At 43.6% G+C, this 26,073-nt stretch overlaps 1 protein-coding gene across 1 annotated transcript; it reads right to left on the reverse strand.

Moving 5' to 3' along the window:
- Positions 1 to 8,719: 8,719 nt before the first annotated feature.
- On the reverse strand, positions 8,720 to 15,825 carry LOC118378137 (serine/threonine-protein kinase SBK2-like). Its single transcript, XM_035765078.2, has 4 exons — positions 15,487 to 15,825; positions 12,225 to 12,369; positions 10,982 to 11,184; positions 8,720 to 9,934 (listed from the first exon to the last, which is right to left on the reverse strand). Exons 1-4 carry the CDS (start codon positions 15,490 to 15,492, stop codon positions 9,134 to 9,136), a joined length of 1,155 nt encoding a protein of 384 aa, XP_035620971.1. The 5' UTR covers positions 15,493 to 15,825; the 3' UTR covers positions 8,720 to 9,133.
- Positions 15,826 to 26,073: the final 10,248 nt, after the last annotated feature.

Genomic DNA, 26,073 nt, shown 5'->3' on the forward strand with positions numbered 1-26,073 from the left:
AGTCAGGAAAGCTAAGGCCAGCTACTTCAGGCAGAAGTTTGCATCCTGTAGCTCCAACTCCAAAAAGTTCTGGGACACTGTGAAGTCCATGGAGAACAAGAGCACCTCCTCCCAGCTGCCCACTGGACTGAGGCTAGGTAACACGGTCACCACCGATAAATCCATGATTATCGAAAACTTCAACAAGCATTTCTCAACGGCTGGCCATGCCTTCCGCCTGGCTACTCCAACCTCGGCCAACAGCTCCGCCCCCCCCGCAGCTCCTCGCCCAAGCCTCTCCAGGTTCTCCTTTACCCAAATCCAGATAGCAGATGTTCTGAAAGAGCTGCAAAACCTGGACCCGTACAAATCAGCTGGGCTTGACAATCTGGACCCTCTATTTCTGAAACTATCCGCCGCCATTGTCGCAACCCCTATTACCAGCCTGTTCAACCTCTCTTTCATATCGTCTGAGGTCCCCAAGGATTGGAAAGCTGCCGCAGTCATCCGCCTCTTCAAAGGGGGAGAAACCCTGGACCCAAACTGTTACAGACCTATATCCATCCTGCCCTGCCTATCTAAGGTCTTCGAAAGCCAAGTCAACAAACAGGTCACTGACCATCTCGAATCCCACCGTACCTTCTCCGCTGTGCAATCTGGTTTCCGAGCCGGTCACGGGTGCACCTCAGCCACGCTCAAGGTACTAAACGATATCATAACCGCCATCGATAAAAGACAGTACTGTGCAGCCGTCTTCATCGACCTTGCCAAGGCCTTCGACTCTGTCAATCACCATATTCTTATCGGCAGACTCAGTAGCCTCGGTTTTTCGGATGACTGCCTTGCCTGGTTCACTAATTACTTTGCAGACAGAGTTCAGTGTGTCAAATCGGAGGGCATGCAGTCCGGTCCTCTGGCAGTCTCTATGGGGGTGCCACAGGGTTCAATTCTCGGGCCGACTCTTTTCTCTGTATATATCAATGATGTTGCTCTTGCTGCGGGCGATTCCCTGATCCACCTCTACGCAGACGACACCATTCTATATACTTTCGGCCCGTCATTGGACACTGTGCTATCTAACCTCCAAACGAGCTTCAATGCCATACAACACTCCTTCCGTGGCCTCCAACTGCTCTTTAACGCTAGTAAAACCAAATGCATGCTTTTCAACCGATCGCTGCCTGCACCCGCATGCCCGACTAGCATCACCACCCTGGATGGTTCCGACCTTGAATATGTGGACATCTATAAGTACCTAGGTGTCTGGCTAGACTGCAAACTCTCCTTCCAGACTCATATCAAACATCTCCAATCGAAAATCAAATCAAGAGTCGGCTTTCTATTCCGCAACAAAGCCTCCTTCACTCACGCCGCCAAGCTTGCCCTAGTAAAACTGACTATCCTACTGATCCTCGACTTCGGCGATGTCATCTACAAAATGGCTTCCAACACTCTACTCAGCAAACTGGATGCAGTCTATCACAGTGCCATCCGTTTTGTCACTAAAGCACCTTATACCACCCACCACTGCGACTTGTATGCTCTAGTCGGCTGGCCCTCGCTACATATTCGTCGCCAGACCCACTGGCTCCAGGTCATCTACAAGTCCATGCTAGGTAAAGCTCCACCTTATCTCAGTTCACTGGTCACGATGGCAACACCCATCCGTAGCACGCGCTCCAGCAGGTGTATCTCACTGATCATCCCTAAAGCCAACACCTCATTTGGCCGCCTTTTGTTCCAGTACTCTGCTGCCTGTGACTGGAACGAACTGCAAAAATCGCTGAAGTTGGAGACTTTTATCTCCCTCACCAACTTCAAACATCAGCTATCTGAGCAGCTAACCGATCGCTGCAGCTGTACATAGTCTATTGGTAAATAGCCCACCCATTTTCACCTACCTCATTCCCATACTGTTTTTATACTGTTTTTATTTATTTACTTTTCTGCTCTTTTGCACACCAATATCTCTACCTGTACATGACCATCTGATCATTTATCACTCCAGTGCTAATCTGCAAAATTGTAATTATTCGCCTACCTCATGCCTTTTGCACACATTGTATATAGACTCCCCCTTTTTTCTACTGTGTTATTGACTTGTTAATTGTTTACTCCATGTGTAACTCTGTGTTGTCTGTTCACACTGCTATGCTTTATCTTGGCCAGGTCGCAGTTGCAAATGAGAACTTGTTCTCAACTAGCCTACCTGGTTAAATAAAGGTGAAATGAAAAATAAAAAAGACTAAGGCAGTAATGTATCAAAATGTGGAAAAAGTAAAGGAGTCTGAATACTTTCCGAAGGCTCTGTATATGGTGTCGACAGTGTTCCACAGAGATGCTGGCCCATGTTGACTCCAATGCTTCCCACAGTTGTGTCAAGTAGGCTGGATGTCCTTTGGGTGGTAGACCATTCTTGATACACACAGGAAACTATTGATCTTGAAAAACCCAGCAGCATTACAGTTCTTGACACACTCAACCCGGTGCGCCTGGCACCTACTACCATACCCCGTTCAAAAGCACTTAAATATGTTTTATTGTCCATTCACCCTCTGAGTGGCACACATACACAATACATGTCTTAATTGTCTCAAGGCTTAAAAAAATCCTTATTTAACCTGTCTCCTCCCCTTCATCTACACTGATTAAAGTGGATTTAACAAGTGGCATCAATAAGGGATCATCTTTCACCTGGATTCACCTGGTCAGTCTATGTCATGGAAACAGCAGGTGTTCTTAATGTTTTGTACACTCAATGAATATTATATTTAATGAATTATAAACATTTCGGGAACCAAACAATCTAAATAAATGGGGGAATATGTTGGGATTAACAGGAACTTCACTGATGAATATATATTTCACAGGGCATTGATAAACATTGACAAATTGACACAATTAAATAAATAGTGTGCAAGTATTGGCGGGAGTCAGTGTCAGTAGTGGAGAGAGATGTGCCTACAGCGCATCTTCACCACACACCCCTCCCCTTATTCTGGTCTCCACATTTTAAATGATGCTCCAGACATGTTCCTCACACATAAGCAGTAACCGCATAAACATTGTCAATGACGTAGGGGCGTTCCCTTCAACTGAAATCATTGTGGTTCAGTATTTCTAACCATCCCCCTTAAAAGCACACACTACCCAAACTAATGGGCATGTGACAGCAAGGCAGAATGGCTCATTCCAAATGAGCACTGGGTACATGATACATATTGATTAAGATGATATGTACATTTGGTGAATGTAGATTGGCGGAGCAAATAAAGGAACATCATAGCAGTTGCCCTGAGGCAGATGAACACTTCCCCCCGAAACACTGTCCACTAATCTTTTGGCAACGCGGTGGCCACAAACTTCCCCGCGTGGGCTTTTGTTGAAGCAGGTAAGGGAGCATTCTCTCCCAAATGATGCACAGTGGACACTGGGGTTGTCTCCAGACCCCCCATCAGTGACACAACTTCCATGCCACACCCAGGAACGGGCGTTGGAAAGGGTCAGAGCACACCCTCTCCTTTCCAGGCTCTGGAGAGAGCTCGGTCATAATCAATTCAGTGTCAGACTTATGCCACGTTCAAAACAACTGGGAACTCTGAAAAATACTAGTTCAAATCATGACGTCAGTGATCTTCAGGTCGGAAAGTCGTAGCTTTAGAAAGAGGACCTAGTTCCTAAGGTGGAATTCCGAGTTGGATGACTATTCAAATAGATTTTCCCCAGTCGGAGTAGTGGTGCCTGGAGAAGTGGGTATACTCCGCCAGGCGAAGGAAAGGCACCCTGTGTGAAACATTATATGAGAAACAGTGACATACACTCTGAATGACCTAAAATCAGTCAGGCCAACCCAAGCTGTACCGTGCAGAAGGCTAATAGTAGGCCTACTATTGAAACAGATGAACCAGGTCAGAAATTCACAGGTTTCAGAAGTCACACACAAATTGGATGTTCTAAGTCCATAACAGTGCTTAAACCATATCAGGAGACCTCTTTTGAGGTCTGGGAAAAATCTTACCCTTTAATTCAAGTGTGCAGCCACCTAGCATTATTGTTTGTGGTGTTTCTGTAGCACATGAGATGGAATTCGTAAAATGTCCACTGGATTGTCCACTGGCCACTGGATTGATGCAAATAATATTATGGTATCATTCTGCAGTGGGGTAAAGTACTTAGGTAGTAATACTTGAAAGTACTACTTAAGTAGTTTTTTGGGGCATCTGTACTTTACTATTTATATTTTTTACAACTTTTTCTTTTACTTCACTACATTCTTAAAGAAAAGTATGTACTTTTTACTCCATACATTTTCCCGGGCACGAAAAAGTACTCGTTACATTTTTAATGCTTAGCAGGACAGGAAAATGGTCCAATTCACACAGTTATCAAGACAACATCGCTGGTCATCCCTACTGTCTCTGATCTGGCGGACTCACTGAACACAAATGTTTCGTTTGTAAATTATGTCTGAGTGTTGAAGAGTGCCTCTGGCTATCCAGAAATAAATGTTACAAAATTAAAACAAGTTGCAGCCTAGTTTGCTTAATATAAGGAATTTTAAATTATTTATATACTTTTACTTTTGATACTTAAGTATATTTTAGCAATACATTTACTTTTGAAACCAAATACTTTCAGACTTTTACTCAAGTGGGATCTTACTGGGGGACTTTCACTTTTACTTGAGTAATTTTCTATTAATAAGGTATCTTTAATTTTACTCAAGTATGAACATTTGGTACTAGTTGACATTTCATCTACCGGAAGACGGTTAGACCTATCATTAGCATCGATGTCATTAGTAAACCTGGACGTTTTATTTCATATAATGACGCATGTCTTATCTTGCTTCAAATAGCCAAAATCCCACCACAGAAACGTGGAGGCAAGTATTATTATTCTAGCAGCCACAGGCATGATCCTAATCACATTAGCAACTCATGATAGTTGTTGCATGTTTCAGTCCCCCCTCTTTCTAATGGATATTTCCATATCTGTCAATGAAACCGCTTGCGTGTGCGGTGCACATTTTACAACGGTGTTTCCAGCTAAATGCATTTTGGAACATTCATGGGTAGGCCTACTGCAGAGTGTACATGCTTTTGCGGCACAGTCGATAGCGCGCCGGACCTCGGGCTCGAAGGTCGAGGGTTCGAGACCTGCTCCCTGCCTGTTTCATTACTTTGGTGTCTGAAGTGATCGGACCTTGCATCCACGACACTGCGTGTGCTTGGCAGGTGAGCGCGTTCCTGTAAGACGTAGATTCGCAAGCTAGCGCGAGGACGCGCTCTTTGAAAGGAGGGAGTATAAGCGCGGAAATCGACTCTGCCAGACGAGCATGCTTTTGCGGCACAGTCGATGCGCCGGACCTCGGGCTCGAAGGTCGAGGGTTCGAGACCTGCTCCCTGCTGTTTCATTACAATACGATGTATACATCTACTTTCATAAGTATCAGTGGGGATCAGCGCCGCATTCAAAACTGGGAACTCTTGGGGGGGACTCAAACTGGGAAAATAATTTTGAACGGTCATCCAAGTCGGACCAACTTCCGGCTCCGACAGAGATGGCCGCCTTGCTTCGCTTCCTAGGAAACTATGCAGTTTTTTTTTTACGTGTTATTTCTTACATTAGTACCCCAGATCATCTTAGGTTTCATTAGATACAGTCGAGAAGAACTACTGAATATAAGATCAGCGTCAACTCACCATCAGTACGACCAAGAATATGTTTTTCGCGATGCGGATCCTGTGTTCTGCCTTTCAAACAGGACAACGGAATGGATCCCATGCAGCGACCCAAAAAAACGACTCCGAAAAAGAGGGAAACGAGGCGGTCTTCTGGTCAGACTCCGGAGACGGGCACATCGTGCACTACTCCCTAGCATTCTTCTCGCCAATGTCCAGTCTCTTGAAAACAAGGTTGATGAAATCCGAGCAAGGGTAGCATTCCAGAGGGACATCAGAGACTGTAACGTTCTTTGCTTCACGGAAACATGGCTCACTGGAGAGATGCTATCCGAGGCGGTGCAGCCAGCGGGTTTCTCCACGCATCGCGCCGACAGAAACAAACATCTTTCTGGTAAGAAGAGGGGCGGGGGTGTATGCCTTATGGCGAACGAGACATGGTGTGATGAAAGAAACATACAGGAACTCAAATCCTTCTGTTCACCTGATTTAGAATTCCTCACAATCAAATGTAGACCGCATTATCTACCAAGAGAATTCTCCTCGATTATAATCACAGCCGTATATATCCCCCCCCAAGCAGACACATCGATGGCTCTGAACAAACTTTATTTAACTCTTTGCAAACTGGAAACTATTTATCCGGAGGCTGCATTCATTGTAGCTGGGGATTTTAACAAGGCTAATCTGAAGACAAGACTCCCTAAATTTTATCAGCATATCGATTGCGCAACCAGGGGTGGAAAAACCTTGGATCATTGTTACTCTAACTTCCGCGACGCATATAAGGCCCTGCCCCGCCCCCCTTTCGGAAAAGCTGACCACGACTCCATTTTGTTGATCCCTGCCTACAGACAGAAACTAAAACAAGAGGCTCCCACGCTGAGGTCTGTCCAACGCTGGTCCGCCCAAGCTGACTCCACACTCCAAGACTGCTTCCATCACGTGGACTGGGACATGTTTCGTATTGCGTCAGATAACAATATTGACGAATACGCTGATTCGGTGTGCGAGTTCATTAGAACGTGCGTTGAAGATGTCGCTCCCATAGCAACGATCAAAACATTCCCTAACCAGAAACCGTGGATTGATGGCAGCATTCGCGTGAAACTGAAAGCGCGAACCACTGCTTTTAATCAGGGCAAGGTGACTGGTAACATGACCGAATACAAACAGTGCAGCTATTCCCTCCGCAAGGCTATCAAACAAGCTAAGCGTCAGTACAGAGACAAAGTAGAATCTCAATTCAACGGCTCAGACACAAGAGGCATGTGGCAGGGTCTACAGTCAATCATGGACTACAAGAAGAAATCCAGCCCAGTCACGGACCAGGATGTCTTGCTCCCAGGCAGACTAAATAACTTTTTTGCCCGCTTTGAGGACAATACAGTGCCACTGACACGGCCTGCAACGAAAACACCCTCTCTAACTATCACAGTGCAGGTGCATTTATACGGAGACTTGATTACACACAGGTGGATTGTATTTATCATCATTAGTCATTTAGGTCAACATTGGATCATTCAGAGATCCTCACTGAACTTCTGGAGAGAGTTTGCTGCACTGAAAGTAAAGGGGCTGAATAATTTTGCACGCCCAATTTTTCAGTTTTTGATTTGTTAAAAAAGTTTGAAATATCCAATAAATGTCGTTCCACTTCATGATTGTGTCCCACTTGTTGTTGATTCTTCACAAAAAAATACAGTTTTATATCTTTATGTTTGAAGCCTGAAATGTGGCAAAAGGTCGCAAAGTTCAAGGGGGCTGAATACTTTCGCAAGGCACTGTATCACTAGCCACTTTAAACAATGCTACCTTATATAATGTTACTTACCCTACATTATTCATCTCATATGCATACGTATATACTGTACTCTATATCATCGACTGCATCCTTATGTAATACATGTATCACTAGCCACTTTAACTATGCCACTTTGTTTACATACTCATCTCATATGTATATTCTGTACTCGATACCATCTACTGTATCTTGCCTATGCTGCTCTGTACCATCACTCATTCATATATCCTTATGTACATATTCTTTATCCCCTTACACTGTGTATAAGACAGTAGTTTTGGAAATGTTAGTTAGATTACTTGTTGGTTATTACTGCATTGTCGGAACTAGAAGCACAAGCATTTCGCTACACTCGCATTAACATCTGCTAACCATGTGTATGTGACAAATACAATTTGATTTGATTTGATTTCAATTTCAACTCGGGAACTCGAGCCTCTTTCTGGAGCTCCGACATTCCGACCTGAACATCACTGACGTCATTCCCAGTTGTTTTGAACTGGGAAATGTCGGGATGAAAACCTCACACCATCATAAGGAAGACACCCCTCAGAGCGCCACCCATAGGAACAGCAGAGAATCAGAAAGGTCCGTTAGACCATCAACTTGACCCCCGCCCTCAAAATCAAATATTACATCACGTTATTCACATCCTACCACAGAGATGAGAAACGTTTTTCCCCCTCTTTTTTATGGCAACTCAAAGGAGTCATGCCTCTCTCGATACCTCCTGCTGTACCAGTACCTCCTGTATACAGCCTCTCTAATGCTATTTTACTGCTGCTTTTTCATTATTTGTTATTTGTATTTTTTTCATTATCTATTTTTTTACTTAACACTTCATTTTCTTAAGGGCTTGTAAGTAAGCATTTCACTGTAAGGTCGACACCTGTTGTATTAGACACATAAAATAGGATTTGATTTAACCGCCCCAACAGCTTAACATAGCCCTATACACACACCGCGGCGCATTCTGTCTATTGTGCTGACACAACGCAGCTGAGATATATATTTTTTGGCGTCAACCTGTCACTCAGTCATTGTAATTATTTAGCTATTTTTATATAGTGACATAAAACTAAAACTGAGGGGGCTATAGTTTGAACTGAGGGGACAGAGCCCCCAGGTACACTTGTGGATTACCTAGTTTTGCTGATTTTTCACAAAATCCCTAGGTTTGTATATTGGAAATGTATTTTAAAAGAATAAAATAAAAAGTGTATTAGACAAACATAGAGAAGCAAGACATGTATATAAATACAAACTGGTTTATTCAGATATTTTTACAACATAAAGTGTCATAGAGTGATCATTATAATACAGCCTGTGTGTTGAAGGATAACTATTCATGTATTCTCTTAAGAGGCTAGCTGCCCCTAAGCCCACATGCACACTCACGATCATGTTCAAGCACGCACATACACAGGCAGGTATGGCACATGCACGCTCACACACACATATAATATTAAGTTGCATTACACTGTAGAGAACTATTACAAGGTCAAACATACAACAATATCAAAATACAGTTGTCTCAATTCTATCAATACAGAGTAAGAAATGTTCAGCAAAATATTCAGAATATCAACCTCTATAAAGCAAATATTGTCTTCGAAAATGTACAGTACATCTTAAAAATTCTCGAACCTGTCTAGTATGAAACACTTTATCTCTCCCCTCTTCCCTCCCTCTCCCTCCCTTCCTCCACCGTTCCTGCCTCTCTTATTTTCCTGGCCTCCTTCTCTACCTCCTCTGCTTTCCTCTTCTCCTCTCTCTCTGTCTCCATCAACCAGGGCCCACCCAGGTAGCTGAGGATCTCGTCAGGGCCTCCTCGAAGCCTGGGCTGTGGGTTAAGCAGCTCCCTGAAAAGAGACATCACCAGTGGGCTGAAGCCTTCAAATTGTGGGGCCATAGGGTTCAACTTCTGATTCTTCTCCAGGCTCAGGATATTGTCCTTTTCACTTTCACCTTCGCACCAAATTACTTCCTTTTCCCCTCTCAGCCCCTCGCTCCTTTCCTCCCTCTCCGTCTCGCGGTCGTACCACTCCTTGTACCTCTGGTAGGCGGGGTCGTCATGGGTTGACTCTTCCCAGGGAAAGCATCCCGTCAGCAGGCAGTAGACCAGCACGCCCAGGGCCCAGCTGTCTATAGTGGTTTCCACTGTGATCCAAATGTTCTCCTCCTCCTCTCCATCCTCCTCTCTCTGCTCCCTCACTTTCTCTGACTCTTTGGCCTGCTCCACCTCAGGCGTGCAGAAGGGCGAGTCGTACCAGACGGCGCGGACGGTGCAGCCAGTGGGACGAGCCAGGCCGAAGTCACCCAGTTTGACCCAGCGACAGGCACGGTCACACAGGAAGATGTTTTCTGGTTTGATGTCCCGGTGGACGAAGCCCATGGAGTGGAGGTATGAGACGGCACCACTCAGCTGAGACATCACCCTCTGGACACACTCTTCATCTACACCCACCTGGAGACAGAGAGAGAGATAGAGGGAGAAAGAGAAACAACAATATACTGTATATCATTGTTTCATAAATGGTATGGCCTGGATTCCTTTTGGGTCCTAGTTTAACGTAGGCGGCTGCTAGGTTTTGTTTAGTAGTTATGTCACACAAAAAGCTTTATGTGGGTCACGATGCAAAAATGTTTGGAAACCACTGTTCTATCACGTTGTCCTCGTCCCACCCATAGATGCTAAAAGGATCGTAGACAGCAAACACCTTGTAATTTTTCACATTTACAAGTTAGACATTTAGCAGACGCTCTTCTCCAGCGCGACTTACAATTAGTGCATTCATCTGAAGATATCTAGGTCAGACAACAACACATCACAATTGTATCAAGGAAATTATCCCTCAACAAAGCATTTACCAGCAAAGTCAGTGCTAGGGTGAAAAGAGGTGGGGGGAGGGGGCACCGTGAGAGTTATTTAAGATACTCTTCAAAGAGGTAGGGTTTCAGACGTTTTCGAAAAATGGGCATGACTATAGGGTAAAAGTTGTTCCACCATTGGGATGCCAGGACAGAGAAGAGCTTTGACAGGACCTGCCCTCCTGTAGGGGTGGGAGGCCCAAGAGACCAGAGGTGGAAGAAGGTGAAGTGCTCAGGTTGGGATGTAGGGTTTGAACATAGCCTGAAGGTAAGGAGGTGCAGTTCCTTTTGCTGCTCTGTCGGCAAGCACCAGGGTCTTGAAGATGATGCAAGCTTATCATCCACTGTAGGTTACTGGCATAGACCGACACAAACAAAGAGTCACTAGAGGGGACGAGGTGGAGGTCACTGGAGAGATTCCAATGAAGTCTTTATCATGTACTCACTGACAGGGGAAGAGGGCAACTGGGACCAGGTCAATATGGAACAGTAGAGGTGGTGGCAGACAGAGGTCAGACCTCGGAGGAATTACAATACTGGGTCTGTGTTGTGCACTTAGCTTTAGTGCTTTGACATTGAAATGAAACACCTCTCATGTATGACTGACTCAGAGATTGTAAACAGATGTATGATTCTAACTGACCTCTGACACGATGACACTGTAGAGGTCTCCATAGAGACCAGCCTGCTGGGCGAAGACATAGTAGCAGGGGGTGGAGAAGAAGATACCCAGGGCCCGGGTGAGAGAGGGATGAGTGCAATAAGAAAGGGAGAGGTTGTATTCACGCAGGAAAGAGAAGAGGGATGTGGACTGGCGGGGGAAGAACTTCAGAGCCATGGGAGTGCCTGGTGGAGAGGAGGAGAGGCCCAATAAATTATTTAGACATTTTGGACAGATAACTAGAAACTGTTACGTGAGACATTTAGAAAGTAACCCATCCAACCCTGCGTGGCTTCAATGAGAAGGGGCAGTCATTCTCCCCTGAGGAAACCCCACAGCAACTCTATCCCCAAGAATGTAGTAAAGCACTTCATAACAGCAACACTCATGCTAACAGTTAAGTTGACACTATTTAAAGACACCTCTACCCTCACGTTGGACAAATAACCACTCACTGTTCACGTGTTTTATCCTCTGAACTGTAACCCCAAACCCCTTCAGACCAATATTTCACGAGAACAAATCTAATTTTATTAGTCACATGCGCCGAATACAACAGGTATAGAGAGACCTTATAGAGACCTTACAGTGAAATGATTACTTACGAGCCCCTAACCAACAGTGCAGTTTAAAAAAAATATGATAAGAATAAGAGATACAATTAACAAGTCATTAAAGAGCAGCAGTAAAAAATAACAATATATACAGGGTGGTGCCGGTACAGAGTCAATGTGTGGGGGCACCGGTTAGTTGAGGGAGTATGCAAATAGTATTTTATAGTCTGGGTGGCCAAATAGTCTGGGTGGCCATTTGATTAGATGTTCAGCAGTCTTATGGCTTGGGGGTAGAAGCTGTTGAGAAGCCGCTTGGACCTAGACTTGGGAGGCTGGAGTCTTTGACCATTTTTGGCCTTTATAACAAGCATTTATAGGTGTGTCGTGGACACGAACAAGTTTCACGTTTTATTAGCTGTCTGTACGGGATACACATGGTTTATACCGTCCAGCTAAATGCTTACTGCCAGGTTCATTCTCGACAATTCAACAACAATAAGAAATGATAAAAGATAAGAATACCAACATAAAGTAAATGGCTCAGTAGAATAGAATAAATGTTTTAGCATAAGTATAATATCAGAAGGTATCATTTATAACGCCTGCCCACCCCATAACTCTCCAGGACCAGGGTCAGGGACCACCACAGTGACCTCTGGTGCTTTACTGACCTCTCTTCTTGTGGACGGCCAGCATGACCTTGCCGTAGGATCCCTCTCCCAGCAGCTTGACCATCTGGAAGTGGTTGGAGGTCTCCAGAGTGGACATGGACTGGGCTGAGAGGAAACATAGCTCGTCCAGTTCCTGAGCTGCAGCCTGACAGAGAAAGCAAGGAAACATGGTCAAATAGGGAGAACATTTTTCTAAGGAGTTGATGTTTCATTGCCAATGTCTTGTTACTCTAGCAGGAATTGACTAGGTTTATAAGCTACCGCGCTGCATGGTGAATAACCAACCAACACTGGAAATGGTCAACGAGCAGTGGGAATAAATACTAAGCACTTTATGACATATGCAATATAAATACATTTTAATTTATCAATTGAATGATTGATTGATTGATCAACTTGCTGATACATGTATGCTTGGGTGGATATGGTTCAGTGTCACCATAAAATGTACTGTTACAGGATGTCAGGCGACCTCAGGGATTACCATAAAATGTACTGTTACAGGATTTCAGGCGACCTCAGGGATTACCATTAAATGTACTGTTACAGGATGTCAGGCGACCTCAGGGATTACCATAAAATGTACTGTTACAGGATGTCAGGCGACCTCAGGGATTACCATAAAATGTACTGTTACAGGATGTCAGGCGACCTCAGGGATTACCATAAAATGTGAGAAAATTATGAGATGAGAGATTGGATGAATGTCACATTGGAGCAGCCAGAACATGCTGTATGTACATACCTACTGTCCCCTCAGTCCCCTGTGTCTATCATATCATCAGTATGACCCCATATATACATACCACGCCTAAAGTAACACGCCAGCAAATGAGTCAGGGATGTAAAGACTGTTTGTGTAACACAGTGGATGAAGCTATAATAACACCATGATATATTTATATGTTTGTGTCATGTTGGCGTGATCTGGTTTCCAGATGTTTATTAACTGAAAATGCACAAAAACAATAAAGAATGAACGAAACGTGAAGACAATGGCGTGCTCACAGGCAACTACACATAAACAATATCCCACAAAACACAGTAGGGAAATGGCTGCCGAAATATGATCCCCAATCAGAGACAACGATAAACAGCTGCCTCTGATTGGGAACCATACCAGGCCAACATAGAAACAAACAACCTAGATGACCCACCCTAGTCACACCCCGACCGAACCAAAATAGAGAATAAAAAGTCTCTCTATGGTCAGGGCGTGACAGCTCGACCTTGCACATATATTTGTTGCATAATAGAGCATCAAAATGTCAAATAGGGGGTGCTTACAAGTGTACAGTGTGAAATGGAAATGTGTTATTTGCATATCCCACTCCCCCCCAGAGAGTGGGATTTACAGCCAGGCATCAGCCGTTATTGACGGTGACCCTGGAGTAATTGTTTCGACAGATTTTCCACCTAGTCGGATCGGGGATTTGAACTAGCAACCTTTCGTTTACGGCCCACAGCTCTAACTTCTGTAATTACTTGAGTTGGGAATAACATACTGACAAAAGACTTGATTTGCATTCGCAAAGGTCAGGAGTTTACACCTGTTACATTTCAGAGTGAAATAAAGACAATACGGTCTTAGGAACAAACGTAAAAAACAGCAGTTACATGTTTTAACTTTCAGCTGCAGAATCTTCCATCTGATGAAACGCTCAGTTAATCTATCGGCAAGTTGGCTTTGAGTAAGTGGATTTTTATTTTAGTGGACTATCTGAACTATCTGTGTCTTGTCACACAACAACGCCAAACATTTGATATGAAGCCAAGAATATGCCAGCAGGGTCCAACCAGTCTGAATATGCTGCTGCTGGGCACGCTGGAGAAAATATAAAAGACATTTCTAACATAAATGACAAACTCTATTTCTTGAATTACACTGTTGGTTAAGGGCTCGTAAGTAAGCATTTCACGGTAAGGTCTGTACTGGTATATAGTCTCGCTATTGTTATTTTACTGCTGCTCTTTAATTAATTACTTGTTACTTTTATCTCTTATTCTTATCCATATTTTTTTAAACTGCATTGTTGGTTAAGGGCTCGTAAGTAAGCATTTCACTGTAACGTGTACACCTGTTGTATTTGGCGCATGTGACAAATAACATTTGATTTAATAGGCTACATTGAGTCAAAGGTCATTATTTCCCTCAGCCCAATTTCATATGAAAGCACTGAAAATATGAACTCCTTTGGATCACAATCAGGAATGGTATCATTTCCATGTCAATTCAGAGAATGAATTGAATGTTGACCAAATTATCTTATCAGGACTTTTCAATTGATTGATTGAATTCACTCTTAATTTAAATGAAATTGACCCCCGGCTAGCACTGATCACTATGTCCAATGACGTTTCCCAATTGACACCAATTGCGTAACTTGTTGCTGCAGCAGGTGGAAGACAGTTGCCCCAGACTCACCCACCTGACATTCACTGTGTCCTTGTAACCTGAGGTGATTATGAATGAATCCCTTATTGGTCAATGAATCCCCCTGTCGATAAGAGCCAGCTGTATTTGAAATATTGGCCTCTATGACAGTATTATGAGCTGTCCGAAGACTAACGCTATTAACAGATTTAAAGACAAGTGAAATCAGTAAAGATATAAACACTGGAAGCTGAAAGGCCTCTCTACTATTTGCTCCTTTCTGGACCCGTGGCCGTGGCAACCACTGACACCCCCAACTGAACGCCCCCGTATGAAGACATGTCTATATTACAATGTCACTTCACTATGCAGATACTAGTGTCAGAGTGATGTTACTGTATTTACAGACCCATAAACATTATACCATTGTCCATAGAATGTGACCCCCGAAACAAACTAAGTCCAATGCAACATCTGACAGCAGGCTAAATCAAATCAATTCAAAAGAAAATCAAAGTTTATTAGTTGCGTAAAGCGTTCAGCAGATGCTATAGTGGGTGCAGTGAAAGGCTTGACTTACTAGCTGCTAACGATGCAGTAAAAATGTCAAACAATACACAAATCATGAATCTACTTGTAAAAACAGTGGTTCTATGTTTATATGACTATAGTGCAATGTCATATCAGCCTCCTGTCGATGTAGTAGGGCGAGGAAGACATTGGCTGTATAAAAAAAATCCCATAGTTGTCTTTGTGTATTTATGACTATTTTGCGATGGAATTTCTCTGCAGTTGGTATAGTGGAAATTAAAATATATGAAACCGCCACTTTTCATACAATTTGCATAAGGACAACAGTAGCTGAATTTTAAAGAAACGTCCACTTACTGTCATTGTAGAGTTTTCTCAAATGGGAACGTCTTTCTCTGTTCAGCTTGTCTGGGTCCTCGTCAGCATCTAAATAGACTTCAACACCCTCCTGACCCTTTGTAGGTCTGCTGTTGGTCTGCTGCTGTTCTGTTCCTAACTATTCTCTTTCACTGGTGATCTACTCTTTAGGACATCTGTATCGGAGCACAAGTGGCTGTTATTGTTACTTTGTCTCTGCAGGTCCATGCGCTGGTAGTTTTTATAGCAGACACTGAGGTATATCTACCTTCATATCCCTCAGGACCTTGGTACTTACCGTGTCTCTCTCCCTGAGAGACCACCACTTCACTCACTCTCTGTCTCCTCCCCTCTCTCTATCCCCCTCCTCCTGCTCTCCTGCTCTCCCCTCCTACCTCCCTCCCTCTCTCTGTCCCTAACACACTCTCTCACTCAATCAAAGTTCCCCCACTTGTTTTTCCAGCAAATATGCATGTACCATAGTTGTAAGGTATTCCAACCCTCTCCCTCTTCCCACTGTCCTTAGCCCCCTCCCTCTCAATGTCAGTGTTAATGTTGAAATGTGCCCATTCTGTCAGTCTGCCTGTCTACATTAGCCCTGCTACCCATTCATTGTGCTCTCTCTCTCTCTCTCTCTCTCTCTCTCTCTCTCTCTCTCTCTCTCTCTCTCTCTCTCTCTCTCTCTCTCTCTCTCTCTCTCTCAATTCAATTCAATTAAATTCAAGGGCTTTATTGGCATGGGAAACATGTGTTAACATTGCCAAAGCAAGTGAGGTAGACAACATACAAAGTGAATATATAAGGTGAAAAACAACAAAAATGAACAGTAAACATTACACATACAGAAGTTTCAAAACAGTAAAGACATTACAAATGTCATATTATATATATATATATATATATATATATATATATATATATATATATATATATATATATATATATATATATATATCTCTCTCTCTCTCTCTCTCTCTCTCTCTCTCATACACAACCACCCCTCCCCATACTCTGTTCTCCTCTCTGTCTTTCTCGCCCTCTAGCTCAGTCTTACTCCGTGAATTCCTTCCACAGTGTTTGGATTCCGTATCTAATCAACAGACGTGGTGGATTAGGACAGTCTGAATGAGCTAACAAGCTGTTTCCACCATCACTGTATCTGATGGAGTTTAGCTTCCAATGACTTCTCCTGCCAATCTGCATGTTGTATTAAATCCCTATTACTCAACATATCTCTGCTCTCTGGTCTCTCCCTCACTCTCTCTCCTTCTCAATCTCTCTCCCTCTCTCCTTCTTTATCTCACAAACATACACTCTCGTCTCTCCCTCACTCTCACTCTCTCTCCTTCTCTCTCACACACATACACTCTCGTCTCTCCATCACTCTCAATCTCTCTCCTTATCTATCTCACACACACACTCTCTCGTCTCTCCCTCCCTCTCCTTTCTCGCACACACAAACACTCTCTCTCTTTCTGCCTCCTGCTCTCTCAAGCAGTGAAGTAAAATCAAGTGTTGTGCATAAACATACATTTTTAAAACCCATGTCCTCTGAACTCTTAGTCAGCTACAAAGTTTAGAAAAGGCTAATGCATTGGTCATCTATTTTTCATCATACAAAACATATATTTTTGGTATGCTCTCAAAGCTACATTTCTGGCTTTCCCCTTTCTCCCTATGTCTCTTCCTCTCCCCTCCACCTTTCTCGCTCTTTTACCTCCCTCCCTCCCTCTAGCCCAAACTGTGTTATGTCCCATCATCTGTGAGTGACAAAGCTAACAGCTGAAACTTTACCTTACCAAACAGCTTAATACCACAGTGCCGTCAACATGTCAACTCCTTTTCCCTGCTTAGTGCCAATGAACTGGGACCTCTTCTACATCTCTCTCCCCCGACACCCTCCTTCTCTTTCTGTCTACTCAGATTTCCCCTGATACTACATACTACTGTACTATTATTGCTGAGGGCTCTCGCTCTCTGTGTGTTGTGTAACTAAAACACAGGCTGTTATAGCAACCACCCATATACACTCACTCAGGTTACTACAGCTGCTGGGTGGCCTGACGGGCGGGGGGGGCTCCCCATGCCCCTGCTGTGACAACCTGCCACCACTCCACCAGGTACATGTCTCATCACTACCTATCACTACCTAGCCTACTCTGCTTAAATTATTTTCACACACACACACACACACACACACACACACACACACACACACACACACACACACACACACACACACACACACACACACACACACACACACACACACACACACACACACACACACACACACACGCACACCACATATACTGTACATACACATGCTTATACACTTGTACGCACACACGCTCATACACACACCAGCATGCAGAAACGTACGCTCGCATACACACACTCGCTCCTGCCATTCACAAAACATTGTTGCTGACAGAGACAGACAAACGACATAGTGTACCTTTCTGCTCCTAAATGACTACAGATAGCACAGATAGTACAGATAGCCTTTTTGCAGTTTTTTCTGATTGCTTTGGCACTATCTTTGAAACTATAGGCTATTTTTGAAAAACTCTACACACTAACCACAAAACCTTACACCAAACCAGCAAAACATTATACAACTCTTGCAAAGGCAAACAATTCTTGCAAAACTCTTCAAAAGCTTTAAAAAATGTGTGTTTATGCGTAAATTCAGGACGCACAAACCATCATTTGGATAAGCAGACGAAGAACCAAATAGGCACTGATAGTATGAATGAAAAACACTTGTGGCTTTTGCTTTTTCTGTGTGCAGGGCATAGCAGTTTGCAATAAAGTTTTGTCATAGATGTAGTAAACACACATGCACACAGGTGTCCAAATTTGTAAAGTATGGCTGTGTTTTGCGAACATAACACACTATCAAACCAAAGAGGAAAATAATTTTCATTTTTTTTCTCAAAATGTTCTAACACTCCTCAAACAACAAAAGCGCAGTAGAAGAAAACAAAAACATTCGTTCTAGAAAAAAAAGAACAGAACAAAATTAAGTTGCTGTCAAGTTCTGACCTTAGTTCTTTCATTATGTATTTTTTTTAATATGGTCAGGGCGTGAGTTGGGTGGGTTGTCCATGTTCCTTTTTCTATGTTGTGTTTTGCGTTTGGCCTGGTATGGTTCTCAATCAGAGGCAGGTGTCGTTAGTTGTCTCTGATTGAGAATCATACTTAGGTAGCCTTTTTTCACATGTGTTTCGTGGGTGATTGTTTTCACCGTTCAGGACTGTTTCAGTTTCGTTCTAGTTGTTTTTGTTTTGTGTTCATATAATAAATACAATATGGACACTTACCTGGCTGCGCATTGGTCCTCCGATCCTTCTTACTACACCTCCTCAGAAGAGGAGGACGAGAATCGTTACAGTTGCATCTCACCTTCTTTGTGGGTCTGGCCATAAGACTTCATCCACATCACATGTGATGTTGTCTTGAGTTAGGCAGCGTGGAAAGTATGGCCTGGAGGGCCGTATCCAGGCCTGGCACAAGCCTCCTTTATTGCCTGTAGAAGGGGTATGCGTTGGTGGGGCTGGTGATCATACACCTTCCAACGCCATGCAGAGAATAATTCTTCAATAGGAATCAAGAATGAAGAGTATGGGGGAGATTGAGTGCGATGAAAAGTGGGTGACCTGTGAACCAATTGCGGATCACAGCAGCCCGTTGGAAACTAACATTGTCCCAGATGATAACGTACCTGGGCTGCTCTGGACCCGGGTTATTTGGGATTACTCTGTTGTGGTGGGTGTCCAGAAATGTGATAATGTGTGCAGTGTTGTATGGGCCTAGGATTGCATGATGGTGAAGGACTACTTTTTGACTAATAGCCACACACATTGTTATGTTGCCATCACGTTGTCCCAGGACGTTGATGATGGCACGGTGTCCGATGATATTTCCTTGGTTTTGCAAGGTTGAAACCTGCCTTGTCCACATCTGTATGTTAGCTCATTTTGCACTGCATCTACTTCTAGCTCCATGACTCTCTTAACTCTTAAAGACAAGACAAAACAATGTAGCACATTACGAAAAGACAGGGATCAGTCAATATGATGTAGCACCATACACTTCCAGATCCAGTACCAATGATAGGAGAGTATAGCTTACCTGCACATATTCATATCTCAGTTGTTTTACACAGTCTGAGTTTCTTTAGAAAGGGACCTTGTACAGCTGCTTCATCTTAATTCTATTGCGTTTCAGTAGACGAGACAGTGCAGAGACTCACTCTGTCGTTGTGGAATATGGTGTTATCTGACATTATGTGGTCCTGCAGTTCTCTGAGTCTGATGCAGTTATTTCCAATGACCATATTTACTGCTCCTGCTCTGGGGTGAACAGTCGACCTCTTCCACCAGATACTGGTTTTCTTGCAGTTCTGTAAAAACATTTGAATGGTTTTAGTGAGATATCCTTCTCATTATGAAAGTTCAGTACATATCACTGTACCAGTAAGACTACAGCACTTACAGTTACTTACCGGTTCTCATTTTGAAATATCCAGGTGTTACCTGCAAAAGTATAGCGGCTCAGATTTGGTTGAACCCGTTGCCCAGCCTCCCTCATGCTCATCCCATGGTTGACAACATGGTCAACCACAGTCACTCTGATTTCATCTGGAATTGTGTTCCTGACTCCCCTTGCTCTTCCTCTTCCTTTTCCCCGTCCTCTCCTTCTCTCCCATCCTACATCACATCTTCCTTCTCCTCCTCCTCCTCTTACTTCATCACCTCCTCGTCCTCCTCTTCCTCCTCCTCGTCCTCCTCTAGTTCTCAGCCGTCTTGCTCTCTCTCTCGAATATTGGCCTCCATTGTTGTCCAAACCAAATGTTTACCTGTGGCCTAATTATAGTGCTCAAGCTCTGATTTGTAAGTGAACTCATTATCTAAGTGTTTTCACATGTGTCAATGTGGAAAGGCAATTATTAACAAAATAGTGTAGCAATGTAGAGACCTTACAGTTTCGCTAGAAGTGTGTTATTAAATTGCAAATTGAGTGTAAAGCAGTGAGTTGTGTTTACAGTTTTGCAAAAAGTGTGTTATAAAATTACAAACTGAGGGTAAAGCAGTTTGGCACACTTGGTAAGTACATTGCCTACAAGTGTTAATGGTTTCAGAGATAGTGCTTCAAGAATCATTGTTAGCGTTTAAGCATTCAGAAAAAACTGTAATACGTGTAATGACAGCATTGTGGTACCTGTATAACAGGTTCATCTGTCCCCTGTCCTTCTGCAATTCTTGCTAGTGGCAGAATAAGAACTACTTTATGTTTGCATTTAATCCATTTTGCATTAAAGGAATGGTTAGCATTTGTTATATATTGTGTCCTACTTGTTTTAATTATCATAAGATCCATCAAGTAATGTAAAATAAAATCTCCCTAACACAGTCCAATCTTAGAGCATGACCCAAGGGCAACCTACCATCACTACCCCGACCCACCTTTTGAGAAACACTCATAAGGAACTTACATTGCAACTCTTGCACAAACTATATTTATTTGAAATACCAAAGCATATTTGTGTGTTTTCCTATGTGCCTGTCTGATCAGTGCTGGACCCACATCCTCTCAAGTGTCCCCAGCAATCCTGACAGAGCATAGGGGGAGACACACAGAGAGACACAGAGAGAGAGACACAGAGAGAGAGACACAGAGAGAGAGAGAGAGAGAGAGAGAGAGAGAGAGAGAGAGAGAGAGAGAGAGAGAGAGAGAGAGAGAGCCAGGGGAGTTTTGTTGTCTGAGACTCCGGTAGAATTTGTGGCAAAAATATAAACGCAAAAATATTAACGCCACATACAACTATTTCAAACATTTTACTGACTTACCATTCATATTTGGACATTTAGGCACTAATATATGGATATTAGGGGAATACAGATATGCATGTTTGTCAAAGATACCTTAAAAAGGGCAGGGGTGTGGATCAGAAAACCAGTCAGTGTCTCATGCAGCATAACCCATCTTCTTCACATAGAGTTGATCAGGCTGTTGATTGTGCCCTGTGGAATGTTGTCTGACTCCTCTTCAATGGCTTTACAAAGTTGCTGGATATTGGCGGGAACTGGAACACGCTGTTGTACATGTCAATCCTGAGCATCCCAAACCTGCTCATTGGGTGACTTGTCTGGTGAGTATGCAGGCAATGGAAAAACTGAGACATTTTCTGCTTTGTTTCAGAACATTCAATTCTCTGGAAACAGCTCTGGTGGACATTCCTGCAGTCAGCATGCCAATTGCATACTCCCCCAAAACTTGACACGTCTGTGGCATTGTGTTGTGTGACGAAGGATATATGCTCACTAACAGGGATGTAAACAAAATTGTTCACAAAATGTGAGATAAATAAGCTTTTGGATCTTTTATTTCAGCTCATGAAACATGGGACCAACACTTTACATGTTGAGTTTATATTTTGATTCAGTGTAGATACTGTAAATCTCTGTAAAATAGCCTGGAGGTTACCTCTGTGTGGATGCTATATGCTATGGTAGTGTTATTGAGGTCAATTCACACAGCCACCCACAGCAGACATACACATGTCCCAGACACACAATGTCCCAGAATCGAAGGTGTCCTGTTGGATTAGGGTTATAGGTTGAGGTTATGGGGTTAGGAACTGGGAAACGTGATCTCTGGACATTACTGTCTGACTGTACCAAGTGAATTTCTAAAAAGAGCTCTACAAATGTGAAGGAAAAATGTGAGTGATTGATGCCTGTGGATGTGACAGCGCTTGCGGGATTGTGCCTGTTGAAAGATGATTCTCTTTTATTGTGATCATAGTTTTCATAATGATATGCACATGAACAGGGTCTCATGCCTGAGGAGGACAGGATAGATGCTTCGTGTTGAAGGACTTTCGGCAGGGAGAGAGTCTCACTGCAGGGGAAAATGGAGAGGTGTTTATGATCACTATTCATACCAGCGGAAACCAGAGCAACAATAAGATTACATAACACGCTTCTGTGTGAATCTGAATGTGAAGAATGTGGATGAGAGGAATAGTTCCATTCACAACGAGGTGATTTATATGAGCTGATTTTATTTATAGCTCAATATTTGCTACTGGTTTTGCTTCTAAATTTAGGAAGTGGGCCTGCAGGAACATCAACCAACACACAACACAAGCCTAACCCTCTTGAAATTAATGTCAGACAAATCTCAACGATTTGTTGTCAACTGTCCCTTGGTAATATATATATTTGGTGATTTGTGTTGTGTTGGCCAGTATTTTATCCAGTCTTATTTGATAAATGCTTTGAAATATAAATATTGAAATATGCTTATATTATTAAAGTATATCCATATTTTATCATTTTTTTTCAGAAGTGCAAAACTCGCAAACAGTCACAATAATTATGTACAAACAAATAAACATACCTCGTGAAATAAAACATGGAATAAACGCATACCAGTATAGCACATAAAAATAGACACATGACACAAAACAATCTCACACAAAGACATGAGGGGGAACAGAGGAATAAATACAGTACCTTGCGAAAGTATTCGGCCCCCTTGAACTTTGCGACCTTTTGCCACATTTCAGGCTTCAAACATAAAGATATAAAACTGTATTTTTTTGTGAAGAATCAACAACAAGTGGGACACAATCATGAAGTGGAACGACATTTATTGGATATTTCAAACTTTTTTAACAAATAAAAAACTGAAAAATTGGGCGTGCAAAATTATTCAGCCCCTTTACTTTCAGTGCAGCAAACTCTCTCCAGAAGTTCAGTGAGGATCTCTGAATGATCCAATGTTGACCTAAATGACTAATGATGATAAATACAATCCACCTGTGTGTAATCAAGTCTCCGCATAAATGCACCTGCACTGTGATAGTCTCAGAGGTCCGTTAAAAGCGCAGAGAGCATCATGAAGAACAAGGAACACACCAGGCAGGTCCGAGATACTGTTGTGAAGAAGTTTAAAGCCGGATTTGGATACAAAAAGATTTCCCAAGCTTTAAACATCCCAAGGAGCACTGTGCAAGCGATAATATTGAAATGGAAGGAGTATCAGACCACTGCAAATCTACCAAGACCTGGCCGTCCCTCTAAACTTTCAGCTCATACAAGGAGAAGACTGATCAGAGATGCAGCCAAGAGGCCCATGATCACTCTGGATGAACTGCAGAGATCTACAGCTGAGGTGGGAGACTCTGTCCATAGGACAACAATCAGTCTTATATTGCACAAATCTGGCCTTTATGGAAGAGTGGCAAGAAGAAAGCCTATTTCTTAAAGATATCCATAAAAAGTGTTGTTTAAAGTTTGCCACAAGCCACCTGGGAGACACACCAAACATGTAGAAGAAGGTGCTCTGGTCAGATGAAACCAAAATTGAACTTTTTGGCAACAATGCAAAACGTTATGTTTGGCGTAAAAGCAACACAGCTCATCACCCTGAACGCACCATCCCCACTGTCAAACATGGTGGTGGCAGCATCATGGTTTGGGCCTGCTTTTCTTCAGCAGGGACAGGGAAGATGGTTAGAATTGATGGGAAGATGAATGGAGCCAAATACAGGACCATTCTGGAAGAAAACCTGATGGAGTCTGCAAAAGACTTGAGACTGGGACGGAGATTTGTCTTCCAACAAGACAATGATCCAAAACATAAAGCAAAATCTACAATGGAATGGTTCAAAAATAAACATATCCAGGTGTTAGAATGGCCAAGTCAAAGTCCAGACCTGAATCCAATCGAGAATCTGTGGAAAGAACTGAAAACTGCTGTTCACAAATGCTCTCCATCCAACCTCACTGAGCTCGAGCTGTTTTGCAAGGAGGAATGGGAAAAAATTTCAGTCTCTCGATGTGCAAAACTGATAGAGACATACCCCAAGCGACGTACAGCAGCAGCAAAAGGTGGCGAAAAGGTGGTGCTACAAAGTATTAACTTAAGGGGGCTGAATAATTTTGCATGCCCAATTTTTCAGTTTTTGATTTGTTAAAAAAGTTTGAAATATCCAATAAATGTCGTTCCACTTCATGATTGTGTCCCACTTGTTGTTGATTCAGGCGGGTGGGCAGAAAGGCAGGTTTCCGGTCGAGAGTCAGACCCGGTCACCGGGGCCTCACTGCGGTAACGGTCCGCGCTGGTCTTTTGGCGCAGCGCGGCCTGCTGGTGGTGACCATGGGCGACTTCCCATGTCTCCTCCTAAACCAATCGTCCACCGCAGGATCCTCGGTCTGACTCTGATGCCACGGTGCCAGAACTGGCTGGTACCCCAATACACACTGAAAGGGGGAGAGGTTAGTGGAGGAGGAAAGGCGGATCGAGACCCCCGAATGTTCCATGAATGCCCTCCAGACTCTCGAAGTGAATTGGGGACCTCGATCAGACACTATATCCTCAGGCACCCCGTAGTGGCGGAAGACCTGATTCCCTGATTAGCCTGGACCCTAATGGTCAACTATCCAGAGCGTGTACCGGGAAAGGTCTAACCACAGGAATAATGGGGATCCCTAAACTAAGGACAAACGCTCTGTCGATAAAGTTCTCAGCTGCGCCTGAATCGACGATCGCCTTATGCTGGGAATGCGTGGAAACAAACAGGTATAAACAGGTGGTCCGGAATTCCAGTGCGAACTCCTGTGCGCTCCTCGTCCCCTGCCTCAAATGAAAGAGCCGTTCTGTGAACTCCTCGATGTGGTCCAACGCCACGTCTCCTTCTCCCCATACAGCGTTTGCCCACTCCAGAGTTCTCCCCGAGAGGCATGAGAAGGGGGCGGACACTCTCTCCCCTTCCCGAGGGAGCAGGATGAACGGTGGCCAGGTATAGGTCCAGTTGTAAGAGGAACCCCTGGATCTGTGCTGCCATCCCATCATACCCACTGGGAAGGGAGAGACGCATTCCACTGGAACTGGATCCGGACGGGACGGGTAGAGGTAACCCCGGTTGTGCTGGCCGGGGCGCTGGAGAGACTCTCTTGTCTCTCCCAACGGTCCATGGTCTGGACAATGTGATTCATCATGGCACCGAGATGATGCAGCATTGCCGAGTGTTCCTGGACACGCTCCTCGACTCCTCTGACCGGGGTACCTGCTCCTGCTGACTCCATGGTTGGTGTGAGATTCTGTCAATGGTGTGTGTACTGTGAGCGGAGTCAGGTGCAGGAGAGCAGAGAGTTGTGAACAGGCGCACACTTTATTTAGGCAGGAGAAACTAACAGACAGACGCCACTGTGTGGAAACCTCCAGCCAATTGGCAAAAGGGCAAAACGCGCAAACAGTCACAATAATTATGTACAAACAATTAAACCAACCTCTTGAAATAAAACACGGAATAAACGCATACCAACTATAGCGCATCATATTAGACACGTAACACAAAACAATCTCACACAAAGACATGAGGGGGAACAGAGGAAAAAATACATGTAGTGTGATTGGGGAATGAAAACCAGGTGTGCAGGGAACAAGACAAAACAAATGGATAAATGAAAAATGGAGCGGAGATGGCTAGAAAGCCGGTGATGTCGGTGATGTCGACCGCAGAACACCTCCCGAACAAGGAGAGATTGCAAAACAATCAATATCAATGGT

The sequence above is a fragment of the Oncorhynchus keta genome, chromosome 31 (assembly GCF_023373465.1).
Source record: "Oncorhynchus keta strain PuntledgeMale-10-30-2019 chromosome 31, Oket_V2, whole genome shotgun sequence".
Taxonomy (NCBI): Eukaryota; Metazoa; Chordata; class Actinopteri; order Salmoniformes; family Salmonidae; genus Oncorhynchus; species Oncorhynchus keta.